This window comes from Mya arenaria, chromosome 9 (assembly GCF_026914265.1).
Source record: "Mya arenaria isolate MELC-2E11 chromosome 9, ASM2691426v1".
In the NCBI taxonomy this organism is placed as follows: domain Eukaryota; kingdom Metazoa; phylum Mollusca; class Bivalvia; order Myida; family Myidae; genus Mya; species Mya arenaria.
In genome coordinates this window covers 69,366,033-69,393,252 of record NC_069130.1, presented here as the reverse complement: position 1 = coordinate 69,393,252, position 27,220 = coordinate 69,366,033, and the positions used below count along the sequence as shown (strand labels likewise).

The 27,220-nt window shown below is 35.8% G+C and overlaps 2 protein-coding genes across 2 annotated transcripts; both read left to right on the top strand.

The window, feature by feature from the left end:
- Nucleotides 1-2,011: 2,011 nt before the first annotated feature.
- On the top strand, nt 2,012-14,134 carry LOC128246315 (MOXD1 homolog 1-like). The gene is made up of 11 exons (XM_052964507.1): nt 2,012-2,331; nt 3,733-3,959; nt 6,085-6,217; nt 6,730-6,816; nt 7,351-7,509; nt 8,595-8,767; nt 9,751-10,000; nt 10,765-10,861; nt 11,197-11,363; nt 12,165-12,252; nt 12,708-14,134. Exons 2-11 carry the CDS (start codon nt 3,753-3,755, stop codon nt 13,069-13,071), a joined length of 1,725 nt encoding a protein of 574 aa, XP_052820467.1. The 5' UTR covers nt 2,012-2,331; nt 3,733-3,752; the 3' UTR covers nt 13,072-14,134.
- Nucleotides 14,135-19,132: 4,998 nt separating this feature from the next.
- LOC128246314 (leucine-rich repeat and death domain-containing protein 1-like) lies at nt 19,133-20,338 on the top strand. Its single transcript, XM_052964506.1, has one exon. The coding sequence runs from the start codon at nt 19,133-19,135 to the stop codon at nt 20,336-20,338; it is 1,206 nt and encodes a 401-aa protein (XP_052820466.1).
- The last annotated feature ends 6,882 nt before the right edge of the window (nt 20,339-27,220 follow it).

The following is a 27,220-nucleotide window of genomic DNA, read 5'->3' as shown; positions in this document are numbered from 1 at the left end:
TGATTTTAGATTTTGGTCTCGTATATCTGACGTCTAACCGGCGACATGTGTCTGCTGAGAAGTATCTTCAATCACACTTGACTTGCACAATGGCCTCTCAACCATATTTTTGAACAGATGTGTTATTGAAGGAGGGTACCGTGTATGCGAAGACGAGCGTGTTAATCTAAGATAACTCTGGATCCAGAGCCACTATTTTCTGGCTGTTGACAACAATACAAAGAGAGGCATCGTAAGCAAATAGCTTGAACTTAGATTGGACTTTAAAAAATTGTAGACATATGTTTAGATATTTGTTTGTAACACTTCATAAGCTACTCAAGTCTGAGGTTTGAAACACCGTGTATGTCAATCTTTTTGAAAATGGTACGGACATTAGCAAGTGTTCACTGACTTTTGACCTTCCCTTGACGTAGTGAGTAATTAAGATGAAAGATGAAGGTGTACATAATTTTTAGCAACCTCTTTAAGAAGAATGGTGAATACAAGATCTCAAAGCATTTCCTTGTTTACGAATATGATGGACAACTGGAACATCATCGTTAACAAGAAATGGAGACCTGGGGGTCGGTATTCATAAAACAACTTAAGACAATTTCTTAAGCCAAGTTCTAGTTAAGTATTTCACTGGCCATATGATATAATAACTAACAACCATCAGAAATACTCTATTTCCATTGATTGTATTGAATATACATACTTTAATGTAACAAACACTCATACTTTTCTCTTAATATGACTTTGACTTTTAGGAAATCGACTTAAGTAAAGAAATGAAACAAGAAGTTCTATGAAGATGGCTTCAGGATTAAATTCAACATTAAGAAGTTGTGTGTTAGTGCAGTCCATATTACTTCGACTCTGGTAATTGTAGTTTAGAATATATTACTTTACCGCATGCATCTTTATAATGCTCATTGTTTTGTATTAATGTACGTATGTTTTGATTGATACATTGTATGTTTAGAGTGAATTTAAGAAATCAGAAGTATTTTGTTGTTTTCTTAATGCAGATGTATGGTTATTAAAGTATACTTGTTTTGCCTAACGAACTGAGATTTTTGTCTTACAACCTATTTGCTTATAAGATGTTAGATGTTCTGCGTCTTTTCTTTGGCCCTCTTGAATGCTCGCTTCTACGGGCGAATCTATGTTCGAATCACTGGCAATGCCAGTGTAAAGCCATGGGGTATCGGAATAACGAATCGTAACGTACAGTTTTGTTAGAGGAAAACAATAGCTTGTAAAGTTGAATGCGTTGACAGTATTATTTTGATTAAAGCAAGTTGTCTAATATAAATCAGTGAGTTTGGTACGAAGACTTTGCATTTAAACAAAAAATAAAAGTTGCATTTCAAACAGCAGAAAATGACGATGATAATGATCAGGGTGCGTCGGCACCAGCATTGAAAAATGGTCATGCGACGAGATTACGAATATGTCTAAAGGGACAGAAAAAGTTTCTGTGACATTTGAAGTACATTTGGAGTACCTTGACAGTAGCAATTCCTTGTCGAAACATCATTGTGTATCTCATGGTTTGTAGTTGGACTGAATTTGAACGGTTTTCTTCTGTATCCTAACCTTTTCAACGATTTCTGTTATGCACGCAGTGCATCTCTGGTAAGGTGAAAAACATTTGTTTGTTCAGCAATGTTTTAATACAGGTGACTTTAGTTTCCTATCCAAGCTTGAAATTATGTTCTAATAGTTTTGGGCTCGTATTCTTTCCCTTCGACTTTATGGACAGACAGAATGTTACTTGTTATATATTCACCCATAAAAGGATCAAATATTTGAATCTCGGAGTGTTTTTCTTTCAATATTGTTTCTGTTTTCGTGTTTCGAGTCCTCCTTATTGAGATCAAAAGAATATTTGACTTATGACTTTCATCAGTGCAGTGACTCACTGGGTGTGAACGGTTTAGATTTGTTTTCGCATAATTTGGTTTTACAACTTTGTCAATGTTCTGATCAGTTTAAACTCATATTGTATTTCCCGTACATTTGCACATATATTTCAACTCAGCTGTTGTAAATTAGGTAATATTTTACTTCGTTTTATAAAAATGAGTGGGATGCATACTTTTAGTTTTATTATTTATCTCGAAGGAAACGAAAATATTTAGTTGTTTGTGAATCAATAGACCTTAACACCGGATCATCATGCACTCTTAAATCTGTTTACTTGTATAGTATAGACTGCCGGTTTATCAGTTGCATATGATCAACACTATTTTAATTCAATATAGTTGAAAACAGTTGATCAGAAGGTCGGATGTTCGTGAGGACTACGTAATTCGGACATACTGACACTCTTCGGGACCAACGGTACACAATATGCTTTTACTTTATTCCTTTCTAAAACATGTTCTATTAAGGGGATATCGAGCCATGAACATGACATAATTTTACAATGTGAATTGTGTGAAATATTGTACAAAATGTGCCGTCAGATACTCGCTTAATAAAACCATTACCTACTGAAGCTACTCGGTGCCGGTAGGTAGCCATATGGGTAGTTCACAGTTCTTATTATTTGATTCATTTTTCTGTCTTGGTTTTAACACCACCTGGACTTCACTTTTACCACTGAAACGTTTCCTTGCGAAGCCTTGTCGCATCAACCATATATCGTATAATTATGTTTCCGACAACTTCTAGAATATTGAAACAAGTATAAATATAAATGACCTTCACGGGGTATTTACAATAGCTTACAATTAGAAGAGAGATCTACGTAAACGTCCATCATGATTATCATTGTATATTTTAACTTCACTTACAAAAATGTTTTCGCTTTGGCCCGCTCCGGGTTTTAAGGAAAACTGAAGAGTGTACTTTTATTTTATTTCGCCCGTTCATCTTCTCAACAAAAACGTAATGAACAATTCAATGGTCTTATTGCATAGGTAGCTGTCGAAGCAACTTCTATGGAACGGTATGTTGTGAGATCCCTTGGTAGTTCCCCATTTCAAACTGTTTCTAACTATTCCAACTTTGATGGGGTTCAAATGTGCTGCGGATACGATATAAATACGAAAACCGGCGTTTGCACCACGACGGGAATACGAATAATAGAGATACGTTGTATGTCCGCGTAAACTAAGGGAGTGCTGAAATATCTTTAACAATCCTCAATGCGTAGCAAATAATATTAGACTGTAAAGGCATATGACCATCTGAACTGAATTGTCATAAAAGGAGTCTGATCACCCAGGGGGATTCACGAGTACCCCCGAAAACTGCCCTGAACACCTATCCTATGCCCTTAAGACTATGCCCGATGAAGAAACACTGTACTCAAAGCGCGCTATGAAAACACCCCAGCAAGCACTATTGCAGTTTTAAGGAATCTTGGTTTAAAACAGTCGTCGCCAGGATCACCGAAGACACACCACGGTTCACACAGATACCGTTACTAATATGTTCACGATCTGTGAAGAATCACCTCGATTTTTGTAATCGTAAGCTGTAGCCAAAAATCGTAACTCCTTTAACGTCTTTGAACTAATACTAGACGGATACTAGACGGATACTCATTTGAACGGAATTGATGTAAATTGTGCAAAATAGAAAAACGGAAAATGCAACGTAATATTCCAAACATATATATATCATAAAACAGTATAATATAATATTTATTGTAAACAAATGTGTCTTCCCTTAGTTGGATTTCAATGCATATAATCAACCAACTTAGTAGGTAAAATTATTTTGTTTAATTTGCAGGAATTCATATCGGACTAAGAATGTGGCCAACTGGACGAATCATTGCAGCTTTCTGCTTGCTCAAATTCAGCACGGCATACCCTTACTTTCGGGACAAAATACCAAATGGCCATATAGTAGCAAATCCGTGCGATAAGTCTGAGATATGGTTTGGGGTTGGACATATGCAGAGATATGGAAATGGAGAACTCGATGTATTTGGACATGACTTCCAAAAGCTTGGAATGGTAACTTAGTGATTTATTAACGTTTTCTCCCAATCTTAATACCAAGGGTAACATTAACCTGGCATATTCCAGTGTAAATTCAAATTTCAATAAAGTATTGACTGAAACTTTAAATGTTTAATCTAATATTGCTTTCAAAGTGAAATATATTTAAAAAAAGATATAATAAAATTCAAACAGCTTTAAATTTACCTTGAAGTCCAAGTGTAAATAGCCCTTCCTTTCCAATTGAATACAAACATTTCCACAAGCAGACCACTGTCAGTCCAATTCCCACAAGTAAGGTTTTTTTAAGAGCATTGCATATTGATCATTTTAAAGCATTGCAAAATGCAAGAATACACTGTTCATGCATTTCATCAACCTTCATTGAAATATTTTTTTGTAAATAAATTGTTCTACAATCTGTTAAACAGTTGCATTATAACTGTGTGAGGGACCAAGTGCCTTAAAAGTAAACAAGAGCTAGTCACAAACTGTATCTACGACGGTAAATCTAATGCTTTATCTGTATTTAGCCATATGAAGAATTCAACACGAGTCAAAAAATTGTCACAGCGGTAGTTATGTACATAATTTTAGGATTTAAAATGCTCGACACTCACTTTTTCAATTATTTCACAGGGCGTTCACCTCTTAGGCATAAACCCTCTTATCTCTGATATTTTGTATAAAACGTGGTTCTACCAAAACTTCTGTATGAATCTGAATTATGGAATGATATACATGTATCTAAGTTCTATGAAAATACAATTGATGTATTTCAACATTTTCTATACAAGAAAATGCAGGGAGTATCAACGCGTTCATGCCCAGATGTGGTCAAGTCTACGTAAGGGCTACACATAATATGTTCTGAAATTGATAATAGAAAGCTTATGTTCTTACATAAAAGTCTTATCTCTACCTGGCCATTGATCATTTCGAATCACGACGCTAATTATTGCTTAACTCTGGTGCAATTAACTGTCTTAAGGAACATGTACAGTGTAATATGTAATTGTACTTACCAAGTTCAGTTGAGTGTTTGTGCAAGTATCGTCAATTTGTTCAAATGAGTTTGTAACTGAACTTGTTAGCCTTGATGCCATTAATCCTTGTCTCCGTCTTCTTGGCGCCATTACTTGATAGTTCTGAAGTTTTTCTTAACGATTCGTGTTCGTTCTTTGTAAAATGCATGTGAGCTTACTTCTCAAAGTGGAATTATGATTGATGTTAATGTATATGTATAAGTAAACAACCAATAGCATATGCTGCTGTGTTTATGCGCATTTACGTCAGGACACCTAAGAAAACAAACTTGCAATATTCGAGGGGTGTAAGCGAAAAGTTTCTATCGTCTTCTTTTTTTAATGTCACTTAGAACCTTTTTGCATTCACCCCTCGATATGAGCAATGTGACTTACCCATTCCGCATTGGAATGTCGTAGGATCTTTTAAGATTGTCTTGAAGACTTATATCTCAACATTTGTCTAATTCATTAGGTGGTCTTATAGTATAATGTTAAACCGTTGAAGGGCAATTGTAAATACTTTATATGATAGTGACTAATTGGAGAATTCATATTTAATGATTAATAATTGGGACTATAGGTTCGCTCCCATTCAGATGACCCGAAACCACCCGATACAAATATTGAATATCTGTTGTTGGCCTTCTACAGTGCAAAAGTCGTTTGAAGGACAGAAACATTTCATATCATTTCATTTATTTAGTTTTGACGCTCAATATTTAGCAAGCACAATACATAATATGTATATGTGTTGCTGCAGTTAGGAGATGCGCAAATGGTTGGAAGGGAGGTTTTATCAGATTTCTAATAAAAAAGCAAATTTTTCGGAAATGTCTTATTGCAAAATGAATATATTTTTGTGTCAAAATAGTCAACACAACATGTAATTAAAGGATATTTGTTTACTCCCTAAAAAGAATGTTCCTAAAAACTAGATAAAACATGATCTTTTGAAACGTTTGGCCTTCCCAACTTTTGTATTGTGGAAAGCCCTTAAACCAGTAGAAAGATTTACTTGTCAAAATCATGCTAACCACGAGTTAACAAATACACCATGTGATAATCGCATCGCACACATTTGCATCCATTGATATCCATATTGTCTTCTCCAGGAATGGACAAAAGCTCTGTGCAGGATGGATTCTGACGGTGATGGTTTTACAAATGGTGAGGAACTAGGTGATCCGAACTGCGACTGGGTCCCGGGCGGCAGCCCCTTGCACTCACAGGGCATCACACATCCCGGTATATAATTAAGTATATATTGATAATTCAATGATATAAATAAATAACTATAATAAAACATAAATTCCATGAGTGTTATAAGAAACATTCTTAAAAGATCACGAGATAATTGGGTCATTGCAACGATATTCAGTGTCACGTATTTTCCCCCAGTAAGTAATGGAATATGTTTTTGAAAAGCTTTGTTATCAACAGTATTGGAATGAAAAGAACAGAGATGATTAAAAATTACAATTTGGGGCTAAATAATGTGTATTATGTGGTTCTTCATGATCATTTAAATGATTTAATGATGCTTGAAAATATAAAACCACTTAAGTCGGTGTTTGTGGGCGTTGTAAATTCTACCATTGATGTCAATGAACAGTGGCAATTAAACCTTCTCAGGATGTGCTCTAAAGAATATCTCCTCTTGCAGAAAGTTAAATATTGTATAAATTTAAATTTTAATGAATATTTTATGCCATATAGGGTGGGTTTTTTTTTACATTTCAAATCTAAACGTGTTACAGGTGTCTGCACTTATTCTACTGGCCACGCATGCGCTAAGCCAGGGTTTGATCTTAAGTGTGATGGGTTTCAATGTGCGGCAAAAGCAGGTACGTTTGTCTCTTTGGTTTTTGAAATTGCTTATTGTGAAATTCAATAAGATCAAAATTAGAATTTTTGCCTTCTGGGCAATTTAGTTTCCATTGCCTTGAAAATCTATTTAATTTATTTTTACTGTAAATGTTCCGACGGCTTCTGTAGTCAATTGTATGCAAAACTAATAAGCTGCCCACATGTTATATTTAAGCTTGTTTGCATATCTAAATAATTTGAATGGTCAATAGCTTATTTTGGAAACATTTCGACAAATCCATAAACGTTTGGGCTAACTTCAACCCAACCAAAGAATTAACCAGTTTTGTACAAATGGATGCTGGGTAATACTTGTTTTAAGAACTTTTCAACGTTTAAAAGTAGGTTTGAAGATAAAGAACTTATGTAAATCCACTTACAGGAAGCATTTTAATAAACAACAAACGACGAATTCAAAGTGTCTTAACCTTATGCTTACATGCAGGGTCCTTGTTAGCGTATTAGCTGTTGTGATTGTCCCTGTAGTTGCAATTTCTTTATAATACTTTCAGGAACTAAGGAACTCGAAATAATGTTCAGCGAAACTGATGTACCACAGCAGCCCAAGACATACAAGTGTCAGGCATTTGCTCTACCTATAGGCAAAGACTACCACCTTGCGGCGGTCACACCTAACATTAGCAACATCAATCACGTACATCATATGACCTGATTGGGTTGCCCGGGTCGACGTAAGAAATAGGTTCTTAATATTATATGCAATTTTTGCCATTATTTATTTTATCTATTTATGTTTCAAGATTTCGTAGTGATTTTGTCTTGCTTCTTTAATATACAAGGTAATATGTCTGAAGTTAAAATATTTTTTTATGAACAACATTTTTCAACGGGTAGAGCTTTTACTATACACACCGTTAATCAAAACTCCTTGATTATTGTTACATAATGCTATGTTTCGTATTCCATAACCCACGTAACATACAAAATATCAAAATACACCTTTCGTGGTAGTTCTAATCAATTAGGTCATGGTGTTTGGTCATAGGTGTCGAAAAGACTGCCTGAATAGAACCATGAAAGAAATCAAATGGAACGTGTTTCACTATAGGTAAACGTGCCACAGAAGAATTGTCAATAATGAAAAGACATGAGGCAGATCGAAAATATTGGTTATGTTATCTGACACAAACTATCATCAGTAAGGTTTAAATAATTAAACGTAAGTAAAGAAGGTTGCTGTTACCGTAACCTCGAAGTAAGGGACATGGGTCTTGTGCGTGACCCTTCCTCATGCTATGATGTTTACCTTTGCCAAATAGTTATAAAATTCGACCATGTATGAGGTAGATATGGACCGGACACGAACTATTACCAGTAACGCTTATGTAGCAAAACATACTTAGTTCAAATGTTTTCTGTGATATTGACTTTGAAGGTAGGGATAGAGGTCGTGTGTGCGACACGTCCTTATGCTATGGTGGTCACTACTACCTAATGATCTTTAAATCCGGTCATGAATGAGAAAGATATAGATCGGACAAAACGAGGCGGACGGACGTGAGATTCCTATATATCCACGACTTCACTTTGTGAAGTAGGATCTGATGCTTGATATAAGGTCAATTTGGTAAGGTCTGTTTGTAACATTTTTCATATGGGTTGTAACGAATTGGGACGAAACTTGGTCACATTAAATTTGATACATTCAAGGTCGCAAATTAAAACAGTTTTATTGAAGATATAAATGAACAAACACTGATACGGAAGTAATTCACTAAGTTTATATGTATGATAGGCCAGATCGAGTTACGACACACAAATGCACCACACGAATGCACGATTGGCGATAGAGCATCTTGTAGTGACCCACTATTGGTGTGGACCATAGGTGACCTCGGCGTTTGCTTCAGCAACGAACAAGCGGCTTGGCGTTTGGGAAAAACTGGATACAAATATGTTATGATAGAGGTAATTATTGTTCTTTACATTTATTTATAAATTCGTTATTATTCGAGATAGATAGCATATATACATGGGTTGTTCCATAGCCCAGTGACAAATGCTATATCTTAAAATCCTTAAGTTAGATTGGTATTAAACGCTTAAACACAATATTTAACGATTTTGAAATTGTTTTAGTTGCGGTTCGTATTATATTCGCATTCAAAGAAATTTCGATCTGTACAGGTTAAATAACCGACGTACGTTTGTCACAAAAACGGTTCTTGGTCCTGAACACACATTCGGTTGTTTGGTAGATATTTTAGTGACAAATGAAAGTGGTTAGAATCGGAATAAAAATATGAATTAATATAATACATATAATAAAATTAAATGCCGAGATGCGCGAATTTTAAAAGTAAGCGTATGCAACAATGCATACCCAAAGTGTAGTTTACGTAGATCGTAAATTATTGAGAGCGAAAAACCGTTAGGTCACGCGAATAGTTTTAAAAAATAACTTTAATTGGTGATTTGGAAATCGCAAGGCGTTTTATGTACTTTGTGTTTAGACTGTTATTGGCCCAAGATGTCTTCAAATAAAGAACAATCCGAACAAATGTATGTCGTTTGCGTACGCGGTTGTCATGACATTCTGTAACAACCCTCGTATATGGATCACATCAAGTCGGTTACCCCAATATGTGTTAACTAGATGGATGTTTATTGTTAATTTATCTTCATACTCTTCTATCATGTGCTATAGCATCACCCCGAAAGCCTGGTTTTATTTGTTATTTTTTATATTATAATTATTTTATGTCATATCTACCTAATGCATATATATGTATATGGGTTAGGAATAAATTCAACTTGAAACTTGTATCTTACAATATGTTGCTGTTGTCCTGTGCCAATATGCTATGTTTGAACCTTAATCGTTTAATATATCAACATAATTGTTTTGTGTTTACCTAGATGGATTTCACAAATTTGAAATATGCTTTTAGACACTTTATTACAACGAAAACCTAGAAAGCGGCGTGTTCGATGCATCCGGTTTGACGTTGCATTATACCGAATCTTTACGACCAAATGACCTTGGAGCCTTCTATGTGGGACAAGTTTCATTGGTTTATATTCCACCAGGAAAGAGAAGTTTTGAAGTCAGCGGGGTGTGTAAGGGATACTGTATCGGAGGAGAGTTAATGGAGGAAGAAATAACTATTATAGGAGGGCAAACGCAAATGCGCCATCGTGGTACGTGAATAATGTTTGCTCAAAAGTATTAGGTTGTGTCGCAAAACATTTTTGGAAGTACTTTAAGGAATGCTTATGACCCTCTCCTAGCAGCACATCAAATATTAAAACATTATTAAGTTCTTTATCAGAATAATGTAAGAATGTCCGCCACAAGAAGTATCGCCCAAACCATGTCTGATGATTGACCTTCATATTCTTATCTCCAGACTTGAATACATAGACACAGATGTATATCTTTAAAGGGACTAGACACCAGATGATGAAACAATCGGCAAATACAGTATTTTCTAAAACAAGCATATACTTGTCAATGCGGGCTAGGAGGCCGATGGTACATAAGTTTACATTGTTAAAGGAATAAACGCAACAATCATGTTGCTGTCTTATCTGAGTTTCCCCGTTTAAAAATATCGCATAATGGTTTTCCAGTTTTAATCATATCTGTTTATGACTACAGGTAAATATACCGGCGCTGTTTTTACTTACTGGTATTTACTTGGCAGGCAACCTCAGTAAATTTCGAATTGAAAAAATGCGCAAAAACTGCGAAAGATGTATGTGTCGTTAGCGATGTGATACATCAGTAAGTAAGATTAAATCCGTTGAATACAACGATGTCAATTTTATTTAGTTTTTTTTTTACAATTTTCTTTTTTGTTGCAATTGTATCATCTCTTGTCTAGTCCCCTTAAACCCACATTTGATTTGTTTACCAGGTTTAAAATGCTCTATACATTATTGAAATGAAGTATGATTTTTAGGCAAATCTGGCAAAATATATATCGGCAGAACTGACAAAACGACGGATGTTATAGTAGAAGATGACGATTACCACTACGATGACCCTAAAATACATATGTGAGTTATATAGTTAATACCATCAAGTGTCCCGTCTTATAAATACAGCTCCCTGAACAAACGTGTTGATGGCTGACCGCCCTGATTTGCCACACATGATGTATCTTTTGAAATTTATTTCATTGCTGACTACTTATAAGTAAAGTAAATAACCAAAACTACGTCATACATAAGGTATTACCTTTTGTGTTTCTGATCTTCGTTTCAGCTGAAATTGGACGTTTCATTACTTATTTATTAATCGTTGAAGGAAAGAAAAAAACATTTTCAAACTTGATGTATTGCGAAGACTATTTTGCAAAAAAAAACGTACTTCCTAAATATTTTATTTTCAGGTTTGAAACACCAAAGACCCTTGAATACGGAGAATCGTTGGGGGTAAATTGCACATATGATACCACTGGTGAATACAAAACTGTATTGTTTGGTAACGATGTGAACGTGAATGAAATGTGTTCCGGATACATTTACTACTATCCAAAGGACGGATTAAACGGATATGGTACGATTTCCACAATACCTCAAACTGATACTTTTTGTGGCCAAAAACCACTTTACGAAAATGGTAAAATTTACTAATAGTATACCTGTTACGATTACAAACATTACTAACAGCTATTGGTTTTTATCACGCCTCCAACATGAATGACGCAACGCCATATCAATTGGTCCAGGACTGGACACGTGGTGAATCCATATGTTTCCAAATTGGGTCTCTAGTCTTTATATAGTACCGAAATGGCGTCTATTTTTCGATTCCGATGAATAAATGAAACATCTTCCAGATTGTGTTTGCGTCTTGACCAGTGTTAATAGGCTGTCAACGTGATATATACTTTACGCATAAGTCAAATGTAACCACGGTCCCCCAGGTCCGGGGAATAGCGGGGACTTTGACTTTCGGTCCAGCCAAGCCCAGGTAAAATCCCCGCCCTGTGGGGACGAAGTGCTGGTAAAATCCCTGCCAAATGCCCCCGCACCACAGGGACCCTAGATAAGGCCCATTCCCCGCTATTTTTAACAAAACGACCGCAAGCACCCGGCACTGCGGGGCCATCTGCAAGGTAAAAACACGGTCCATTTTCCCGGCTATCCCCGGTATACGCCCTGACCTGGGGGCCGTGGTCGCAATTGACTGGTGCATAAAATACGGGTTCAGTAGGTGACCGGGTATGGAATATACAAGGCACAAGAAACCAAGATGGTTTCCTTTGCCCCGTATATCACATATCGGGTCACCTACTAACCCCGTAACTTATAATACTTTATACAATGTAAATCAGTTCTGATTTAATTCCAAAAGCATGCGTGGTGGTAAACAACATAGACTCCTGTGAAATGCGGAAGGATACCATTGCTGGGTGTGAGTGGCGGAATCTTTATAATGAGTCGTAAGTAACGGTTTCTGGAATGAATCTTAGAACATTTGCAAAAGTACCTTTATACATGTATAAAGGATTTGACCTGCTATATGGGTATAAGACAATTTCTTCATAATAAATAATTATAGCATAAACGTCATTTTCTGAATGTTACTTTTCGTTAGTGTAGATGAATTGTTTGGGATTGATAAATATTTTGATACATACAATTTCTAGTTTCAAAAATATCGTAGTGAAAAAACTATCGTTAGTATTCATCTATTTTATAAACGTTTTATAGTATATTGCGTCTATGTTAAATTTTTCAAAATTCTGAATTGTACATCAATGATACTTAAATATATAGAGGCGTTTTGATTCTATGGTCATATTTTTATTTAAGCACTGTTCAAAGTCAATATTTTAATATCTTCATTTTTGTTTATATGTTATACATGCTAACAAGTATCTTATATATTATGTAGGCACCCTGACACAATGAAGGCAATGAACAATGTCACTACCAAGTGCGTGGTTGGCAAGTGTCTGCCGGAATGTCAAAGCGTCGCGGAATATTACTCGAAACATCCCTGTTATTCCGGCGAGCTACGGGACTATCAACTATTATATGCAATGCCCAGCATGCAGGATGTTGAAATGAATGCTAGACAACTCGACTTTTGGCTTCGATTGCTTTCATGTGACTCTTGCAAAGAAAACGGCAACAGTGCTGCGATGTTCCATCACGTCAGTGGCTTTATTCTGTTAGTGCTGGCTTGTTTTTTTTATTGCTTAGCATGCAATAATGCTAGCATTGCAGTCAGTCTCTCATACTACGTCTTCATATAGTCTAATAGTGAATGTATCAGGAAGAAAAACAAAATGAAAATAGAATTAAACAATAAAAAATAATTATCCTATCGAATATTTTTTGAGATATCAAAACGGAATTAATCAAAAACTTTACGAAAGTCTCCTATACATGAGGCGGCATCGGACGGCTCATGAAGCGTTTAAAAATAACCCTATATCTCAAGAAAACCATCCGCGAACTCCAACACTCACTTCTATCGAAAACTGTGTTGAAAAATAAAACTATCAAGAAAATAATAAAGCCAAAGTAAAACATTCATCTTTGGATAATAAGAGCACCAATTGGGTGAGCTCTAACGCGTACCTCTGAGGAAAACTGGCAAAAAGGCCGTACAATGTTAGTCAATTATTATCGAATGAGTTGAAATCAGCAAATAATACTGTTATAACATCGGTTCAATTGTTTTTTGAAAATACCATGAACGCGATCAGAGAGTCTATTTGGAGGAAGTATTTTTTTCATTTTCCTTACAATAGCTTTTTAGCATATCGCCTTAGGATTCAGGTAATATGTACTATTAAACAATCAGGGATTTAAATAGTTTTGTTAAGAGAGCATGCCGTAATGCGATATCTAAATATGTACTTAAGCAGCTAAGCAACCATTAATTTACTACGGGAACAAAATCATCCACGTCTAAACACTAGCGTGAACGTGTGACACTGATAAAAATGCCAAATGAACATTTATTCGTCCCACATCTCACATGTGTTACTGAATAGTTATGAGTCGGATTTTGCATACGTAAACCTAATCATTATACAAGCAGCCTGCCCTTGGTTTTGTAGCTTTATTTATTTTGTGTGAAATAATGTTAAGCTTAAGCATTCGAAATACACACTCAAGTTCTGATATCAAATCGCATGGTATGGACACCGTAATTAAGAAGGATTACGCATTTCAAACTTAATATTTTGGTTCATACACTAATAATGATGTTAGCAGCTACGTCCTATTTGCTATTGCACATACTGTTGTAAGCAAGGACATGCAGGAGTACCGGCTAGGAGATTATTGCGTTATTGACTACCTAACTACTATACGGTCAAAAGACCCCATATTGATTAATAAACGATATTTTTACTATATATTATGTTATTTTTGTTTTACGAATTTGTTCCAAGCTTGCCAGTTATGTCATACCCCTATTGACACCCCCCCCCCCCCGTTATAAATTACAATAAAGGCAATATGTAGGCGAGTCCGTCCTCTTTAGTATCATTTATTGGCATAACCACGCACCTTACCCATGTATCTTGGCATTTCAGGACCCAATCTAATTAGTCATAAGAAATATCTTACACAGGTAACCGTGCGTAATCATTTAAGCTTAAAAATAGCGACTACCCGTATCTGAGTCCGAAGTTGGGCGAATGTTAGCCCAACTGCCGAAATTACATTGGTACACTGCCATTTTCCTACGTCAACCTCTTCATGGTCATGTGGCCGATGGTTCTACTTCAGATTGAAGGCGTTGTTACATTGACTCAACGTTTGTAAAACATAGAAAATGACGATTACTAAAAGTGGTTCCTACGTCGGACTGTTGGGACGCTGTCTATTTTCTTTATTTGTTGTTGCTAATGTTCTTTTGTTAATTTAAGTCAATTATGTTGTTGTTATTGTTGTTGGTTTCATCTGTATTCGTGCCTTGTCAGCAACTGCTATACATAAATCGTTTGTGTTGCTCTGTCAACAGAAACATAAAACAGATGGTAACTCTAAATGGTATCTTTGATCGCATTTGTTAAGGTTGAAATCTGTTTGGAGGCTTCTAAATATAAGAGAACGTGTGATGGGATATACATGTGATGCCCGTATGCACTGACTTGTCGTTACTTCATACAGTTTATTTCGCCATACTGAATCGTTTCTCGACATCATTTCTTCTTTTTTCGTTAATTTAGTTTTCAATTATCATAATTTAAAATGAACCCATGTGCAGTGTCGAGTATATATTTCTTATCCGATTCATTAAAATTTGTATTTTTTTCGTTTTAATTATTGACATCGCAAATATGTTTAACTAGTTCCGTGTCCAACCTTCTGGTACCTAATAATGTAACAATATTTAAAGCTAAATTAAGATTAATTCATCGAAATATTAACTATATGTAGCCGGGTATCTATATGTAGCCGGATATTGGATTTGTATATAGCGGCACCTTTACTGTCTTGCTATAGAGCTAACTTTTATGGCGACGCGGTATAGTGTCCGTCTGCAGAACGAGCGGTCTTGGGTTCGAACCTCATATGCACATAGCAATTTGTGGAATCTGTTACATGTGTATTACGACTGTGGTCATTATGGTGACCTTGGTCTCTTTTGATATAAAAATCATAGAGGTCTACAATAGCTATATGTAGTTCATGACTGACCTCGCCATCAAGTTTGAGGACCGTAGGTTAAAGCGTTGTCTTTATTTTGATCGGAAGATATTGTTTTTATATATAAAAGCTGCAGGTCATGACGAACCTCCCAACCAAGTTTAATGACCTCAAGTTATCAATCCATCAAGGTTTGGTCTACAACTCATGCAAAGCAGTTTATCCCCACTTGTTCGAAAAGGGACATAATCACCATATGCATGTAATGAAATGTGTTTTACGCACCATTATTTGCGGAATGTATCAGCTAAAACTATTCCCTGGTTTTAACTTAGAGCACATTTGAGGGTGGCGAGGACCTCATTGTCAATGAAGAAATCGTACTGAGCATATAAAACACCATTATACAAAAAGGGAAACAATTTGGTAATACAATCGAGAAAATCCTTTAATACAATAGGAAGAGAAGAAAAAGATTTAATAGGAGATTAAGGTGTATTGAGTTGTTCGGTTGAACTATATTTGATCATCATTCATTGCCACATCAGGAAAGAGAAGATGTGCATTGTACTGCGGCCGTGTTAGCTTTGATTCTAAAACAGTCAAGCAGTTACTAAGTGACTAATGTTAGTAAAGTGATCATTATATTTTATTCCACTCAAGTAAGGGAAATCTCGATTTGTTATAGGATACATGTTTTCTAAAATCTTACTTTGCTGAAAAATTTGTCTTTAAAAGATTTTTTTGTTTTTCTAACTGACACGTTTGAAAATGAATTTCAGACCGTTATCTTTAATAATATTTCATTTCATCAAAGCCGTATCTTATGGAACCTTTAAAGGGACTAGACACCAGAAGATACAGTTGCAAAAAGAAGAAGAAAAATGCCAAAAACCATACATAAAATTGCTATCGTTCTGTACAACGCCTTGAATATTACTTACTTATATATCACATCCCGACACATGCATCTTTCCATACATAAAATTGCTATCGTTCTGTACAACGCCTTGAATATTACTTACTTATATATCACATCCCGACACATGCATCTTTCCATACATAAAATTGCTATCGTTCTGTACAACGCCTTGAATATTACTTACTTATATATCGCATCCCGACACATGCATCTTTCCATACATAAAATTGCTATCGTTCTGTACAACGCCTTGAATATTACTTACTTATATATCACATCCCGACACATGCATCTTTCCATACATAAAATTGCTATCGTTCTGTACAACGCCTTGAATATTACTTACTTATATATCACATCCCGACACATGCATCTTTCCATACATAAAATTGCTATCGTTCTGTACAACGCCTTGAATATTACTTACTTATATATCGCATCCCGACACATGCATCTTTCCATACATAAAATTGCTATCGTTCTGTACAACGCCTTGAATATTACTTACTTATATATCGCATCCCGACACATGCATCTTTCCATACATAAAATTGCTATCGTTCTGTACAACGCCTTGAATATTACTTACTTATATATCGCATCCCGACACATGCATCTTTCCATACATAAAATTGCTATCGTTCTGTACAACGCCTTGAATATTACTTACTTATATATCGCATCCCGACACATGCATCTTTCCATACATAAAATTGCTATCGTTCTGTACAACGCCTTGAATATTACTTACTTATATATCACATCCCGACACATGCATCTATTGCAGTTTTAGGGTATTTTTCCAATTCGAAATTTACTGGAGTTGTCTACCACGTAATTTCCAAGAACAATTGAATAGTCTCTGTATATTTATCTGTACTCATAAACAGATGTTATTTAAACCTGGGAACCATTATGCGCTATTTCTAAACAGAAAAACAGATGAGACAACAACATGATTGCTGCGTTTATTATTTTAGTCATATTTTGTATCGGCCTCCTACTTACTTGCATTGGCACATCTAGGATTGTTTTGAGGAAATGCTGTATTTTACGATTTAAGACCATGTGGGATCTTGTTCCTTTAATCTGTGGCCGCTAGTTTGAAAATCGTGTTATGTGAGAAAGATAAGGCAGAAACTGTCCGGCCTTATACTTGTGGACTACAAGGTGGGTCTTAAAGTATTATATTGTTTGGATTTTGTTGCTATTGGTTAGTTCGAATGACAAAATCTAGTTTCATGGTGTGTTTTAATGATGCGCTCTTACTCAAATTTAAGATGTACCAAAATCAATACATTTCAATTGTTTTAATTTTACGGAAAGGATGGGGTAATATAAACAATGGTTCATATGAAGGAAACCGTGTTTAATTTGAAAAAAAGGTGCTGAAAACACGGTGTTTTTACCTCATGATAGGTGATCATTGTAAATCTATTCGGACCAACCAGTCAACTAATATTTGTGCGTTTTCAACTATTAAATACACGATTAAAATCTTTTTATCAGTGATTAATATTTTTTTGTAAATGCATTATTTAGTAAGTAGTTAAAGGTTTAGCACTCAAATCTATGTTTGTAATTATATATGTGGTTGAATTGATTTTAAATAAGAGTTTCACTTTAAAGTGTTTGCGACTGGGTAAAGGGCCATCTAACGTACTTGCAATAATGATATATGCATTCGAATTAACATGATATTTGGTGTTATATCTTAAACCGAAATGTCAACACACAACAATGTTTATAAATAATTGTTTTATCCGTCGTTTTTCAGGCAGCCAACATGTTCATCTCGATGCTGGTGAGAGCTTTTTATGATGATTGTTTAAGATTGATTAAACACTCACTTAAGACTCTCATTGCTCTTCAAAAAACTATAAATTGTCAAATCGAATTAGAACTGTTTAAAATTCTATCGAATGATTACTTTATAATCATCAACATTTTTGTTAGTTATTCTTAGAATCTTCCCAATATTTTTACAACTCATTGGCGTTATGTAAAAGCTCAAGTAATAGTCAAGCAAAGGTATTGCTGACACAAAACGTATATACCATGAAAACCACATGAATTTTGCCATTGCTGACCTTGACCTTGAAATAGGTGCACATACGTAATTCTCGCCACACCTTCCTATTTCATTGCACAATTGATGGTCGATTAAAATCCCATTAGTAGTCACTCAGCTATGCCTGAGTTAGAATGCTATATTTTGCGTTCCTTATCGGGAAGGATTGACCATTTTTTGTGACCTGAACATTTGATGTGAGAGCGCTTAACTATACGCGACACGCCGCCCGATGCTGCTACAGCTACAATAGTGTACAGTTTGATTAAATTCCAAGTTACCTCCTTGAAAAACCCTACAGCTGAGACACATGTTATAAAACTATGAAATCCCTCTTTGACTCCATTTACCAGAAACAAATGATAACGATCGGACTGACAACTGGACGGGATGGACAGACAGACAGTGATACTTTTATAATAATTAGTTCAGAGTAATATAAAACACTCAGAAAACACGCAAAAAGTCAGAAAACACAACAAAATTGTGTTTACATATGACGTCAACGCCACGTGATATGCACACCATGATATAATGACTACTCTGTTTTCAGCTGGTTGCGGGTGCGCTGCCTCTAATCGACGGTTTTTTGGTGACAGACCAGTGTTTTGCTCACTATCCATGCATCTGCTCTGGCACCGACGTTGACTGTTCAAGCAAGTTTATGCGAACTATACCACACTTCGAGCCGATTCACAGAACACTGCAAACCGTAATGATTAACCTGTATAACAACTTTATAGCATTTGTTCCGCCGAACGCATTTGCCGCCATTCAAAGTGCCCACCCAACGTCGGTTCAAATATATTTGGATTCCAATCTGATTGAACACGTCGATCCTGATGCCTTCTCGGGAATTGAGGACACTCTTGGTTATCTTGACCTCTCTGGAAACCGGCTCACTACTTTACCCTCGGCGTTGGTCAAACTGACTAACTTGGACTCATTGTTCATCTATGACAATTTGTTTAAAACGTTTGATGCTTCAATAATGTCTCATTTAGGCCAATCAATTACCGATCTAGAATTTAGCCTTGACAACTTCACCACATGGCCACAAGAACTCCAATATTTGCAAAAGCTTAAATCTACATACATCTACGGGTTGGAACATTTGATTCCTATCCCTCCCAACGCATTCCAAGGACTGGAAAGTACACTAAAGCAGCTCTACGTCGATGATCTGTACCCAGTTCCAGAGAGTCTATTCTCCCTTCGCAACTTGGAGTACCTAAGTTTTTCTTGGTACACGGGAGAACATCGGTATTTTGAATTTGGCAATTACACAAAAACCCTTCCTTCTCTGACAACCCTATACTTTAATAGACTTTACCTACCTACTCTGCCAGACGTTTTTCGATATTTTCCCACCATAGAACACCTCTATGTCTACGATGCCGAATTGGTTGATATTCCAGAAAATACCATGCCCATAAACAGTAACCTGAAGGTTTTGTCTCTAACAGGCAACAACCTGACGAGCATTCCCAGGGCCTTGTCCAATCTGCATAGCCTTAGAGAGTTAGATTTGAGCGGAAACAGGATATTTGCCCTCGGTTCATCCGATCTGAAAAGTATGGATAACCTCCGAAAACTCAACCTTGGATCAATGCTAACAAGAATAGATGACACGGCTTTTATGCACGCGCCTAACATCGAAGAGCTGTCCTATGGTGGACCAATCGGCATACCACGAGCAGTGATGACGCTGCTCAACTTAAAGCACTTAGACCTGATCTACATCAATGAAAACCATCCCACCCTGTGCACGTGCCAGATGAACTATCTCAAGGGTTGGGATGTCACAAATATCACTATCCCTTATCTATGCCCGGTTTACCAAGGACAACCTGCTGGCTACAATACGGAACAGGGCAGATCAGTTCAGGAGTATATTCTTCATGACCTGATCAAATGCTGAATTAAGAGTAAAACGCCATGACGTCTTATTTCTTCTTTTCAAATGTGTCACTACTTTTCATATAATTTTAGACTATATACTGTCGAATAAATTCCAATACAAATGAGTTTCCGGGATTTTTAAGGCGAACGTGTAAATAACTTTAACAAGCTTACTACAAATAGCATGTGTTATTTTATTTAACTTAATTTATGTTCTGCCCGCTACACTCAACAATTTAAAACTTTTGACAGTCATCATTTTGTCCTCAACATTGCGTTATTTGGTATCTTTAAGAATTAACTGAATTTTCATCCTAGAGTTATAACAAATGGGTTTTCATCGGCACATGCTAACTGATTGAACGGACTTACCTTTAAAAGATATAACATATCCATACAAATGTATTGTCTATGCCATAAATGCATTATTTATTGCAAAGTGATAAACTAAATCGTGTTTTCAAATGTTTCCGTTTCACTACTAATACTATTTAAATAATACGAAAACGCACAGTTTGCCGATCATTTTACAAATGTTTGAAAGTTCACGGACAATGCTGTTTCCTTTTGTATTATTTGTAAACAAAGTGATGCAGTAAAGCATTTTACAGATCCCCTTTCCCTCGGTTGTTCTTTCGTGAGACGAACCACAAATACTGATATCATATGCCTGGAAACTTTCCCAGGGGCTAGAGGCCCTGTGGCTAGAGGCAGCAACCATTACATTAAACAAAGTTGTTATCTTTTTTTCAAATCTACAGTTGACAGTTTAAGTGAAATAGTATTGTATTGTTCTGATTGTACAGAAGTATGAGTGTGAATTGTTAATATAATAAATGAAATTGCATAATAATAAATAACCACTGTTGTGTGTCGCCTTGAGATGTCGCATATATAACATTACTTTTGGCGCCGTTGTGGAAGCTAAAGCTTCTGCAAATAACGTTAGTATAACGCATATTACCAAATCATCCTGAAACTTTGTGACAGTGGTTGTTGGGATCTTGTCTCAGTCTAGTAGTTTTATCATTAGATAAACCACCTAAGTAACACTAAAGTTATGTCGATGGAGTGCAATTTTCATTATATTTAAGTGCAATATAACCTGCTATCCAAAATATATATATATATTATTTCAAAACACAACTACGCATTTAATGACCAGCCTTCAACAACGAATCGTAAATAATTTTTACCAAATCTAGCTTCAAATGATAGCAATAATTTGTATTGATTGACACAAACATTTGATTTCGTTTTGGTTGTGCTTTCCTGATAGATCTATATAACTCAAAAGTGACATTTTTGTCTATTATAATATCGCAAAAAGGGAATTCTTTGATCGTTATGACGGGGTTTTGAAGAAAATAGCGCATTTGTATGTGTGTTGTGTAGTTTCTGTCATTATATGTTTCATTAAAAAATGCACTCGATTTCTTGCAAATACTTAATAGCTGGTGTGATTATAATTGTTCAGTAAACTCCGGTACAGAACAGAACATATCATAACGGAACAAACTTTAAGCATCAAAACGCATAGTCCTATTCCATTTCAACACATTGACAAACCTGTAGCAAGCGTCAACATGTCTCAAAGATATTCTTGTATCTCAATTCTACCATGGTATCTATAAGAACGAGACAAGCAGGGTAATGTACAATCGGAACATCTCGGCCAGTATCCAACAGGAATTGACTATCTCGAAGCTTGCCGGAGATGGCCGAGTTGTTACGAATGGGTAATGTATTGTGATCTTGTTAAGCTGAACCCTTGTTGTTTTTGTTTTTTTTTCAATTTTGCACAATGTACTCTATTTCATAACATCAAGTCCATCCATTGAGTAACTTTAATGCAGATTTAATACATTTTTACAACAATGTTATAAGTAATTACAATGTCTTAACTACATTCTAATTCTTATTTAAGAGCTGCTTATTTGGACAGATAAATGCATCTAAATTATTAGTATTCCGGTGTAAACTACTTTTTGATCCCATTGAAAGTTTACCCCAAGGGTCATTTTTTAACATTAAAATTCAATCAAAACAACTCATTAAAAGAGTTGAATGCAAAAACAGTGTTTCAGGTCATAGGACTATACTTATTATTGAATTATACAAAGAGTACTGTTTAAAAAAGCAATTTGTCTCATCTATTCAGGCAAAAAAGCAACAAAACAAAACACCGCTACTCCTATATTTGGAGTTATCAAACTGTTCTGAATGGTATCAGCAGAGTCCTAGACTTGGCAAAAACATGTTATTTTCAGCTTCTGGCATATGTTTCACTTAACAAATATTACTTGCAATCCAAAATAATGTTAATCGTACCTCATAATAATACGTACCTAAAACAAAATTAAATTACGTGGAATAAATAATTCACAAATACATTTAATAATTTTATGACCATAGGATTGACTAAGTTTCATATTGAATATCACCTTTCATCCATTTTCACGAAACGAGTCATTAACTTACGGTCGGGGTCAGTTTTAAACGTTACTAAATTGATCCGTCATTCGTTGAAATATTCAACAGTGTCAACAATTGATGTTGCACCGGAAATATGCACATGCTTACAGTTTATTGAATTATAGTGCGCCATGTGTGTAAAATGGAAATGCATGCATATAATATACAGTATGAACAATGTAATTGAATTACTGTAGCTGACATTGTATCACATATCAGAGATTTATGCAACGGTGTAAAGCTGTTCTCTTGTGCAAATAAGACAGTCGGCAAATAATAAAACACAGGTGACGTCACCATGGTACAAACTATATGCATATTGTGTATCACACGCAGAAGCATTTTCTGTACATATTTATTATATGTGTCACACCACGGAACTGTCGGTCCGAGATCGATATTTGGGCAAAAATGATGTATTAACATAGTAGTATTTGTTTGTTTACCGAATCAAGACCTTCTTTGGATCAAGGCTAAGGCTGTGCCACATTCGTCGCCATGAGAGAAAGTTTGTAAAGCGTTGACGGTGACATTCTCCATTTGCCGACCATTAGCCTTGCCGTTCGCATCATTAAGGTGCACGTGTTCCATGTCACTGAAGCGTTTCAATCGAAGACAGCCGATGGATAAGATATCACATTTAGGATTCGTAATTTAAAGTTCCAATCCGCGACTGTCGAAGTTGTTTATGCCGAACAGTTGTCACACATCAGTAAATTAAGACCGGTTACCGTTTCCAAACTGATATCGGAAATCAAGTAAATTCACTTGTTCCAACTAAATTTTCCAGCGACGATTTGCACGTGCTCATAAATACAAACAAATACAATGCAAATAGGTGATCGAATCACATTTCGTGTTTAGATGTTTAAACAGCTTTATAATATCGCCCATTTCACTTTTGTAAACGGTACTTTGTTAAGGATCAGCAATATCCAGTGACGTCAAGGCAGATTGGTATTTCTCCTTGGAACTGGCATAAAATTGGGTTCAAACAAGAATACGTGGATGATTTGGAATACCAGAAAGACTACCGGAACTACGATGTAAAATATCATCATGGAGTACGCCATATTGTACATTTCCTTGTCATACTCAAAAGCAGTGAGGTTTCTTGAATCCATCCCTCAGGCTGAACAAAAAATCTTGAATTTACAACGCTTTACTCATATGTTTGACATTCTTGTGTATACGGTAATCCGAATTCATTTTGCATCTCTTTTAACTTCAGCGTACTATTTCAACACTCGGTATTCCCTTTTTGTTAAGCATATGGTATTATATTTCTTGACATACCTATACTTTGTGATATTGTTTTGAAATCCAGCCCTAATTGCAGACAGAGCACAGGCAAAAACGTAGAATCTTAATTCATTCTGACGGATATGTTCGCAGAAAATTTTATGTTAGTTTCCTCTTCATGTAATCCTTATTTTCAGTATTAAAATATTTCATCCATAGTCTTTTAGTATGTTCCGTATGCAATTGTTGTTCAGGACAAATGCCGAAGTGTTCTTTATCGAAAATAGAACACGCTCACATTTAAAGGAATATTTGTTTTTCTTCCATCCGTTATTTTTATTAGTTTCGTCATAATGTTACAGAACAGCCCACGTCTGTTTAACTCTTTGAACAAAAACAATCACGCCGTATGCTGCAATCTTTACATAAAATCACATCATTTAAGTCTATTTTCTGAGATAAAATCCCTTCCACATAATGAAGACAGTCTGATGTACGTACATGGCGTACGTGGCGTTCTTTTGTCCAGATTCTTCAAAAGTTGGTTTCTTCTTTCTGCGTACGAATTCCGTATGGCTTCATGTCGATGTTGCATAGCATCCCATTGGTCTAGTACTTATTGGAATCCTAGTTAGTTAAAAAAAATGTATGTAACCACGTGCCTGGTAGGTTTTTATTGTTGAAATAGAGTTTATAGAAATGCACAACACGATGCAGTCCCTTAAAAATCTAAAGCTCCTTTAGTTTGTTGTTGGATTGCAATAACATCCAAATACCAGCCTTCGAACGCGTCGGCTTATTTTAAAGTACGCCTAATGTTTGACAAGACTTCATTCAAACTGTTCTGATTGTATTTAAGTTTGTTTTTATCCTGCGCACAACACCATAATTTTGCTACAAAACGTTTCTTGAAATTTCTCGAAATACAAAACAGATTCCCAATTTTCAAACATCAAGCATGCAAAGTTCAGGACGAAAACTTGAGAAATTTGCATGTTTCGGTGAAAATCCATCTCAACAAAGACATGTCTGTCACGCAAGTCTGTGGGGAGAGTTGTTAGCAGTCCAAGGAAAAGCCAAACCCACATTGGTTTATGAGGATGGGATTACAATAGTCTATACGTAATGATCGCCGAAAGATGAGTGCGTGTTAGGATGACCGTCTTTTCATCGCTTAACAATTGAGAGAAATTGATGTCAATATGTTTATGCAGTACGTTGCCGTATAATGTAGTTGTTGAGAGAACATAACATATATGTTTTTTGCAAAATAATGAGTGTTATTTGAAACCGTGTTTGGCCTAAGAATTCTAAAAAAGATCATGAATGCTGGAATTAAAACAAACGAGACATGGCTGCTTGACGACACAAGTACATTCATTCCTCAATTTAAGCCAAAAAAAACGTGAGTAATGATATAATTGCCAGTTAATAGTCTGTTGAAAAGTTGTAGGATAATAAAACTTAACTCGATATACTTAAAGCACATATTTATGCATAAAAAGTTAAAAACTCAAAAGAAAACGACCTTTGGAGTTCTTACTTACTAGGGTGTCTCAACCGGAAATTTGGAATACCGCTTAAGATTTGGAGTACAATTCAGAATACCGCTTAATTTTGAACTGTCGTCCGGAAAATCATTACATTAAATTATAACATCAAATATTGTATAAACGAAGAGTGAGTGCTTTAATTCCATACATAATATTTATGTATATGTAATTTATTCCAAATTAGTTTTAAGTAACGCATAAAGAGACGTATATAAATGTACCGCCAGTGGAGGTAGGGTTAAGTGAAGCCTTATATTAAATGATGTAATAAGATCGGTTCTTGGAATAATAAGGACAGCTAGTGTTATATTCCCCAGCAGTTCATATTTACGTTGCTTTAAGACATTCAATGCAAGCACGATCTCATATGCGGTATGAAAAGTACTACAAATATGATTTACATGTATATATAATATCAATCATGGCGGACACTTATGGGAGCCACAACAATGGGTATGCCTTGTTAATTAACCGTTTTTCTAATTTTCTAATGGAAAGAAAAAATCAACGTCGACGTCCATTTTCCATCAACTAATTGGCACTACAACGGTAGACGCGTAGGAGCATTTTCAAAGCATAACAGAATGCTTTGGCTCCAAAGATTGCCCGTCAAGTAAACGACAAGTGAAGTGTGAGCATATCACACCCGAACATATAGTGCTAGTATATATAGTTTTTATGCATTTCAAGAAAACCTAGGACCTCCATACCCAACAAGGCTATATGACAGCTTAGCTTCACCAAAGGGATATACAACATGTATAGCAATATCAGTCTTATGCATCCGCCAATAGGATTGCCGGACAGATTCCCATTTATATCATTCACAAGAGCTCTGACAACCAAAGTTCCTTACAGTGGAACCGTCATGTTCAGCCAATGAACTGGCTAATAGGCACGCATTACATACTAGGCTTAAGCGTTAAGAATTTTAACTTTTGCGGGTGCTACACACTCACTGCGGCAGATTTTGTGTTGGCAATGTGTCAGCAAATAAGATTGTATTCTAAGTCAGCTTGTTATCCTGAAGTAAAGTCTTAATAACTTAGAAGGGTTCGTTCGCTACGCCTACTCCATCCATTCTTACTCATTACGATTTTACTTTGTCATCTAACTATTACACTAACCAGATTACGGAAGGGCCAACTCTCGAAATTGTTTGTGTGTTCTTCGAAAACGTTGCCATATTGACGGCTTATTTGTAAATAAGTCAGTTTATTACTGAAACAAAATAATTTAAGTTAATATGTTAGTTTGGAAGTTTGGAATCCAAATCCAGTTCGATCAAGGAGTGGAATCCGGCATACCTAACGTCGTCACCCAGAATATAGCACCCTGTCCCTTTACTGCAACGCCTGGTGCTTACTGTTTTTGTTCAGTGTTATAGCGTGCGCGAGTCCATATGCAACATGTGAACTAACACGTACTTTCATTTCAGCGGAAGTACATTTCTCAGAGAAATTCGCATTTGTCTCAAGTTTGAATGCGAAAATGATCTTTTATTTCTAGATTATGCAGCAATTTGCACACAAAAAACGTCTTATAGTTTAAATTGATGGAAGCAAATCACTTCCTTGCGTGTTTGAGCGCAGCGCCTCAACAACAATTGCCTGTAACGAATAACAACAGCG

Coding starts and splice junctions, on each gene's coding strand:
- LOC128246315 (XM_052964507.1), top strand. CDS start 3,753: ATGTGGCCAACTGGACGAATCATTGCAGCTTTCTGCTTGCTCAAATTC. Junction 8,768..9,750: donor ACAAATATGTTATGATAGAG/GTAATTATTGTT, acceptor ATATGCTTTTAG/ACACTTTATTACAACGAAAA. Junction 12,253..12,707: donor CGGAATCTTTATAATGAGTC/GTAAGTAACGGT, acceptor TATATTATGTAG/GCACCCTGACACAATGAAGG.
- LOC128246314 (XM_052964506.1), top strand. CDS start 19,133: ATGATTAACCTGTATAACAACTTTATAGCATTTGTTCCGCCGAACGCA.